General features: G+C 41.6%; 1 protein-coding gene across 1 annotated transcript in view; it reads right to left on the minus strand.

Annotated features, from left to right (window-relative positions):
• Cdkl3 (cyclin dependent kinase like 3) overlaps positions 1–8,118 on the minus strand; it is a 33,329-nt gene that overhangs the window by 11,851 nt on the left and 13,360 nt on the right. The window contains exons 4-6 of the mRNA XM_028775925.1: positions 6,697–6,875; positions 5,294–5,406; positions 2,375–2,514 (exon numbers count right to left, since the gene is read on the minus strand). Of these exons, the coding sequence (XP_028631758.1) occupies positions 2,375–2,514; positions 5,294–5,406; positions 6,697–6,875 (432 nt within the window). The remainder of the gene's footprint in view (positions 1–2,374; positions 2,515–5,293; positions 5,407–6,696; positions 6,876–8,118) is intronic.

Genomic DNA, 8,118 nt, shown 5'->3' on the forward strand with positions numbered 1-8,118 from the left:
TAGAATAGAATAGAATAGAATAGAATAGAATAGAATAGAATAGAATAATAAAATAAAATAAATCAATGAACAACTCTTTTCTGTTTCTCTGTACTGGGAATGGTTTAACTAAGGAAACTACCAAAAACCAAAGCCAACTCATGGGACAGGTTGTGAACAGGAAGCTGCAGATAACGGTCCATCTGTAACTGTCATTATAGAGAATCCATTCTTTAGAACAATGAAGACAGAATTTGAAGAAAAGGTGTCTGCTTGATAAAGTGCATTCTTCCCGAGAGAAGCCCTTTTCCCAGTACTTCTTTACAGCTCCCGTCATGTGCATTGTGATCCTGAGATGTTAATCATATGTTTGACATCTTTCAAATGTTCAGTATTATTTATCACTGGTGAGGGGGCTTGCCTCAGCACATGTGTGGAATTTAGAAGACCACATAGTGGAGTTGGTTCTCTCTTCCCACCTTAATGTGGGTTCCTGGGAAGAAATTAAGGCTGCCAGGCTTGCGACAAGCATTTAGACCTGCCACCCCATTTTTCTGGCTCTTGCCTAAAAATGTATGTAGAAGGACCAGAATGAAAATATAAATAGATGCTTCTGCTATCATCCAAATGCACAGCATAAACTAACAATTCTATCACTCTGCTGAACGACAGTGTTCACAGGGTTAGAAGGGCTGTCCTTACAAATAGTAAGACAGGAAGATTTCATGCCACATTTCTTGTTTGGATAGACATTCATAAAGTGAAACCGAGTGTGTATGTTTGTGTGGTGTATGTACGAGCTCATGTGAGCATACAGATGAGCCTACATGTGTGGAGACCAGAAGTTGATGTCAGAGTTTTTTCTCCATAATTTTCCACCTTAAGTTTTTGAGATTATTTTTCACTGAACAAGGAGCTCAGCACTTCAGCCAGACTAGCTGGCAGGAAGCCGGGGATCCTCCTCTCTGCACCTCCTCAACACTGAGATTGCCGGCACACACCACAGCCCAGCTCTTTACTTAGGTTCTAGGAGATGGAATTCAGGTTTCCATGTCTACCAGTATCTACAAGTATAGATACTTCATTATACTTGTTCTGAAATTTCAGAAGCCATATTTCTTTTTAGAAGTGTACATTAGGACCCAGAGAGCTCAGTGATTAAGAGCCAAGAAGATGCTGAGAGTACAGTCTTTAATCGCAGTACCCTGAAGGCAGAGGCAGATGGATACTGTCAGGAACTTCAAGACCCAACACTTTCTTCTGGCACCTGTGGTCGCTAGGCACACACATGGTGCACGGACATACATGCAGGCAAAACAGCCACATATATAAATCTAAAAATAAAACCCCAGAAACAACTGTATATTAGAAACAAGAACTTTACTACAGTCATACAACCCTCATCTAGAAATAAGTCTTTTCACTCTTCCTAATACAGGAAACTGCTGAGTAGAGAAATAAAATAAGATTTACTATTCATAATAAACGCACCTTACATTATTTGAATTTTGTGCTGTGTTCATGTGATACCTACCATAATCACAATGTAAAATGTAAAGTAATGATGTAAGGGCCAGAGAGATGGCTTAGTTGGTCATTATCTGTAACCAGTGAGGAGACAGGTAGGTGGAAGTTCACTGGCCAGGAGACTGAGGTTCACTGAAAGGGAGATCTCCCTCTTTTGTCTCCCTCTCCCTCTCTGTTCCTTCTATCTCCCTCCCTATTGTGGAGACTGACCCCAGGACCTTGTGCCTGTTCACTATGCACTATATCCCAGAGCTATAACCCAGAAAAAAGTTCTGACTAAACAACAGCAACAAAACATGAGGGACTCAAATAAGGGCACCTCACATCAACTTCTGGCTTCTAAAAACACATGCACGCAAGATGCACCTATGTGCACACACTCACACTATCAAGTACTATACTTACACAACACACAAACCAACAAACACACACACCTCACTAAATGTTTTTATTTTTCCAACTTAAGGTGAATTTTGATACGTTCAAATGACAGCTGCCAACAGATGCCTCTATAGAAAGTTAGGATGATGCAAGACAAAGATCAACCACAGCCTGGTAGACCAGATGGTGAAAGTGGTGGGAAACATGGAAAGTCTTTCAAGTGTTCCCAGTTTATCCCATAGTATCTTAAATCTTAATTTCTCTCTATTAATTTCCAATAATTTATAACACATTAACATCACTTTAGGGGTCTTTCTGGAATCCTTTTTCAAGTAATATTTTTAAATTGTATTATTGCTAGGAATGAGGCTCTGTGGTAGAATGCTTGCCTAGCTGTGGGTTCCATCTCTAACACCAAAGAGAAGAAAAGACCCCATGGTATTATGATTTCTGCAAATTCTCAGCCAGCCTTAATGTCTTAACGTACATGAACTATATCTGCCAGCAATCCGTTGAGCTTTGGGTATTTCTTTCTTGCGTTTTTTGGGTGTTGAACTTGAGGAAGGACCACCCCGGCAAAGATGGGACTCTTGGAGAAGATACTGTGCAGGTGTGGGGTCAGGTTGCCTGGAACGAGAGTAAACGTCCGAGTCACGAAGTTGCTCTCAGACAAAATCCCATGTGGTTCTCTGTTATCAGCGTGGAGACAAGGAAGAGCACGAGTTTTTATCTTACAGATGAAAGAAAATATCTAAATATGTCATAAAACCAGAGGTTCTAGGCTGAGAACACCGCTCTACAGTAGAGCGCTTGCCTAGCAAGTGGGAAGCCCTAGGTTCAATAGCTGGCTAATTAAAAAAATTAGTAAGTCTTAAAACTGGAGGTTTCCTCCAGTAAGCTGCTGATAGGCAGCAAAATACATACAACCATATGGTCCTTCCCCCCAAACTCTAGGACATAATATATAATTACCAACAAAAACAATAAAATTTGACACTTGGGGCAGGGCCTGAGATGGGGTTTTTCTCTGTGGCCCTAGATGTCTTGGAACTTGCAGTAGACCAGGCTGATCTCAAATTCAGAGTTCTACCTGCCTCTGCCTCCCAAGTTCTGGGATTATTAACACATTTCTTTACTGGTATCTTAATGATTTAATTGTCAAGTAGCCATCAGTCTTCCAGACCAAAACCTTAATAAAACAGATAAAACAGTAAAGTAATTCAGAAACCAAAGTAGTGTATAAAGCAGTGTTTCTCAACCATCCTAACACTGTGACCCTTTAATACAGTTCCTAATGTTGTGGTGAACCCCCAAAATAACATTATTTTGTTGCTACTTCATAACCATAATTTTGCTGATTTTTATTTGATTCTTAGGATATCTGATATGCAACCCCCAAAGGGGTCATGACCCACAGGTTGAGAATAGCTGGTACAGAAGAGACCAGACAACAGTCAGAGTGCAAAGAACTGTGAACACAAGTGAAGACAATGAGACTCTAGCACCTTAAACCACAACTAATACTGTGCCATGGAGCACATCTTTTCACTGCTTTATGGCTTGGTTTCCTCTGAAAAATGGCAGGGTTAATGCCATCACTTCTAAGCTCTCTTCTAACACAGTCTCAGAACAGGGCTTTTAAAAAGGCACATAAAGGGCTGGAGAAATGGCTCACATGTTAATAGCACTTGCTGTTCTTGCAGAAGACCCAGGTTCAACTCCTAGCACTCACATGATGGCTCACAACCCAGTGCTTTGACACTGTCTTCTGGTAGGCACACTTGTGGTATGCAGAGAAAATATCCTTCCATGTAAGTCAAAATAAACATGAAAGAAAGGCACATAGATCACTGGGCAGTGGTGGTGCACGCCTTTAATCCCAGCACTTGGGAGGCAGAGGCAGGCAGATTTCTGAGTTCGAGGCCAGCCTGGTTTATAGAGTGAGTTCCCGGACAGCCAGGGCTACACAGAGAAACCCTGTCTCAAAAAAACCCAAAAAAACAACAACAAAAAAGGCACATCGATCACCTTCAATCAGTACTAATCTGGGTTTTACTGTTTTAATGACTGTTCACAGTACCGTCTGTCAGAATCCTGTAATTACATGTTTATGAAGAGTTTCCCCAGCACACTTAGGGCTCCTCAAGCCCTTCCTGCAGATTGAAATACCATTCACAAGGCTAACCACCAAAATGTTTAAGGTAGTTGTGGTGTTCAGTGTTAATTGTCAACCACTGGGAGCCAGGCCTCTGGGGAATTGATAACCTTGATAATGTTGAAAAACCAAAAAGGAAGAGGAGAGGGAAGAAGAGGGGGAGGGGAGGAAAAAGAGGGGGAAGAAGAAGAGAGTTATTTGAGTAACTGATTCTCAATCTCCAATACATTTTTTTTTGTGAGACAGGGTTTCTCTGTGTAGCCCTGGCTGTCCTACAACACACTCTGTAGACCAGGCTGGCCTTGAACTCACAAGTGATCTGCCTGCCTCTGCCTCCTAAGTGCTGGGATTATGGGTGTGTGCCACTGCTGCCTGGCCTCTAATAATTTCAAAAAGCTTCTGGTTCAATTTTATTATTAAAAGTCCTTGTGTGTAGCTTATAGCAAATATGCAGCTTGGTCTTCATGTGGGTCCCCTAACAGTTGGAACAGGAGCTGTCTCTGACTCTGTTGCCCCCCCCCCTTTGGATTCCCTTCCTCTAGCTGGATTGCCTGGTTGAGCCTCAGTGGGAGAGGATTCAGTTAGTCCTGCTGTGACTTGATGTCCCAGAGTTGGGTGGTATCCAAGAGGGGCTTCCCCTTCTCCAAGGAGAAGAGTGGGGGAGGGCTGCAATCAGGATGTAAAGTGAATAAATAAATTAATGGAAAATAAAAAGAAAGTAGAATTTTAGGTAATTTAGTAACTAATGGGGATATTGCATTGCTTTCTGGTGTCTCTGGGCCTCTTATGTGTGGAATATAACAAACTTCTGGGATAGCCCTCTTCCTAAATTACCTTTTTGTATTCATGATACTGGAATCTGTTAATGAAAGATATGCTGAAGTTTCTCTTATAAAAAAAAAAAAAAAAGTCCTTGACTAGAAGTGTAAGTAGAGGGCAACGTTTAGTTCTAGAACAGCAGCTTTTAGAAGACCTGTAGCACTGCAGTTGGAGCATTAATTAACTCAGTGGCACACACCCTGTACTACTTTTCTTAGCACCAACAATTAACATGTGGTATTGAGTTCCTGCAAAGAAAATACTATTGTCAAAACGGAATCTTCTACCTTCTTTATCAGCACAGGCATCCCTCTGCCTCAGCTGTCTAGACAAGATCCTTCCTTCCTGTTCATTCACTAAGCATGGGCATCAAGCATAACCCATCTGCAGTGGCTACTTAGACATGTGGCAGAGGATTGCAGTAATACCTACCTACTTTTAAAACAATCTTGTGGAGCAAATCCAAATCGGAACTGCTAGGAAGGTAGGGATTGCCTGTGGCCATTTCAATGATCATACAGCCCAAAGCCCAGATATCCACTGGTCTGGAACAAACAAGCAAACAAGCAAAAACACAGATTAAATTACTTTGTCAAACATAAATATGTATAAATAGTCTAAGAACATTTTATATAACATCAAAGCCAAAGAGTAAGGTTGTTTGCCAGTAGAAGTGGGAAGGAGGAGAGACTGAGAGCAAATGGACATGATCAGAGTGTATACATGCAAGGAAATGTCCCAATATATGTTATTCAATTAATACACCCCCCTAAAAGCAGGAATGCCACAAGCATGGTGCACACCTTTAATCCCAGCACCAGCTAGACAGAAACAGGCGGTCTCTGTTTTTTTTGAGGCCAGCTTGGTCTACATATTGACTTCCAGGCCAGCCACAGCTAAACAGCAAGACAATCTCAAAACCAGGGGTCTGGGAGGAATAATGTTTAAGTGGTATTATTTACACATTTTCACTGTAGGATATTTGTTAATTGTGAGACCATGATCCTTAATGAGCAATCTAGAACAGCAAGCACAATTTTAAAAAAAAATCATTACTTTCAGTCTTTATAAGGAAGGTGTCACTTTTCCCAACAAACAGGAAACTTGGCAGAACCTATTTCTTTTCTTCCTTTTGTTTTTTATTATTTATTCATTCTACATATGTGAGTACACTGTCACTGTCTTCAGACACTCCAAAAGAGGGCATTGGGGATCCCATTACAGATGTGAGCCACCATGTAGTTGCTAAAAATTAAACTTAGGACCTCTGGAAGAGCAGTCAGTGCTCTTAACTGCTGAGCCATCTCTCCAGCCCCAGTAGATCCTATTTCAACACAGAATTACAGTAAATTATTCCAGAGTCTTTGGAGAGGCCGACAAGATGGCTCAGCAGGTAAAGGCACCTGGCACTAAGTCCGGCAACCTGAATTGGATCTCAGGGACCCACAGAGTTGGAAAGAACTGATTTCTGGAAGTTGTTCTCTAACCTTCATACTCATGCCTCAAGCCCCATACACATAAATAAACAAAATATAAAATTGTTTAATCTTTGTAGAACACAGGAGCAGAACAACAACAGAGGCTACAACACAGATTAAAGCAAGCATGGATACAGTGTCAGAACATGAGCATTGGCCTCCAGCAGCTGCAGCCATTGAACCCGCAGGTGTGAGCACAGGCACGGCTGCAGTAGCACAGGTGCCACAGAGGCTTCTGGTACCTTTAAAGGTGTCCCTTTTCTTTGACCGGAGGCAGACACAGAGGGTAGAGTGTCAACAACAGAGGGAGAATGACACACCTGGGACAGGCCAGGTGGGTTCTCAGAGTATACATACTTTCCGTAGGAGGTGTCTTTCAACACCAGCTCTGGAGCTCTGTACCAGCGTGTGGCCACGTAGTCTGTGTAAACATCTCCAGGAGCTGCTAATGTCCTTGCAAACCCAAAATCACAGAGCTTCGTAATTCCTGACTGGGAGACTAAAATATTCTCAGGCTTTATATCTCGATGGATAATCTTTAAAATCCAAAACAAAATAAAATTTGGTATGTTAAGACCAGTTTTCATTTTCTACAGTATCAAAAACTATTCAGAGAAAAATCTAGCTCCCAGCTGACAGTAATGGTATTTTCCTAAGCACAGGTAAAAAGTTAGATATTCTCCACCCATCTCTTCAAAATGACACAGTGTAACACTGAAAGGGGAATCACTCTATGATCAAATGGACCTACTGACCCAGTTGGTATCCACTGTCTCCATAGCTGACCCTCTGGGAGAATACTGTAGACTGAGTGTCCCCTGCTTCCCATGAACTGCCCCACATCAGATGGACACCTCTCCAGCCTCTCCTCACTGACCTCTTAGTGTGAGATATTACCATATCCTCTATTCTTCAGTCTTGATACTGCACACTCTTCTTTGTCTAGGGGTTCCTTTCTCTGTCCCTTCAATGTATGATTGTCTTGCCTTCTCAAATTCCGCCTCCTTCTCCCCCCCTCTGGTTTTCCCTTGTTTGTTTTTTTGAGACAGGGTCTCACTTAGTCCAGTCTAGCTTTCAACTCTCTATATAGGCAGGGATAATCTTACAACCCTGGTCTTATGGGATCACAGGCACACACACCCCCTCAGCTCTGTTTCTCTGTCTCTCTCCATAGACATTTTATCACTTGGTTCTGGAAACCACAAACCCATCTGTTTCTCCCCTCCTACTAACTACTCCATTTCAAACTCTGCACCTCTTCTTTTAAGATTTTTTTTTTTAAATATCAAAGTTTTTTGTTTGATTGGTTGTGAGTTCTTTGTTTTTTTTTTTGTTTTGTTTCAGACAGAGTTTCTCTATATAGCCCTGGCTATCCTGAAACTCACTATGTAGACCAGGCTGGCCTTGAACTCTCAGAGATCTGCCTGTCTCTGCCTCCAGAGTGCTGGGATAGGCATATGCTATCATTCCTTGCTTATCTTTTGTCTACTAAGGTCTCTCTCTTCCCCGCCCCCTCTCCACAACCGTGGTTATAACCTTAATTCTGATCCCCCCAAATTTGATATTTTCCTTTTTATATCACTACATATATTTGTATTTCCTCTTGGCACATTTTCTTTAATGTGTGAGCCAGTTAAATAGTGTTTAATTTGTATGTTTTTGGATACTTTTATTTATAGTTATATTCATTATTATCAAGTAACCCATTTGGTTTGACTTTAGCCTCTTCATCTTCTTGATTGTGTGTGTGTGTGTGTGTGTGTGTGTGTGTGTGTGTGT

This window comes from Grammomys surdaster, unplaced genomic scaffold (genome assembly GCF_004785775.1).
Source record: "Grammomys surdaster isolate TR1022 unplaced genomic scaffold, NIH_TR_1.0 262, whole genome shotgun sequence".
In the NCBI taxonomy this organism is placed as follows: Eukaryota; Metazoa; Chordata; class Mammalia; order Rodentia; family Muridae; genus Grammomys; species Grammomys surdaster.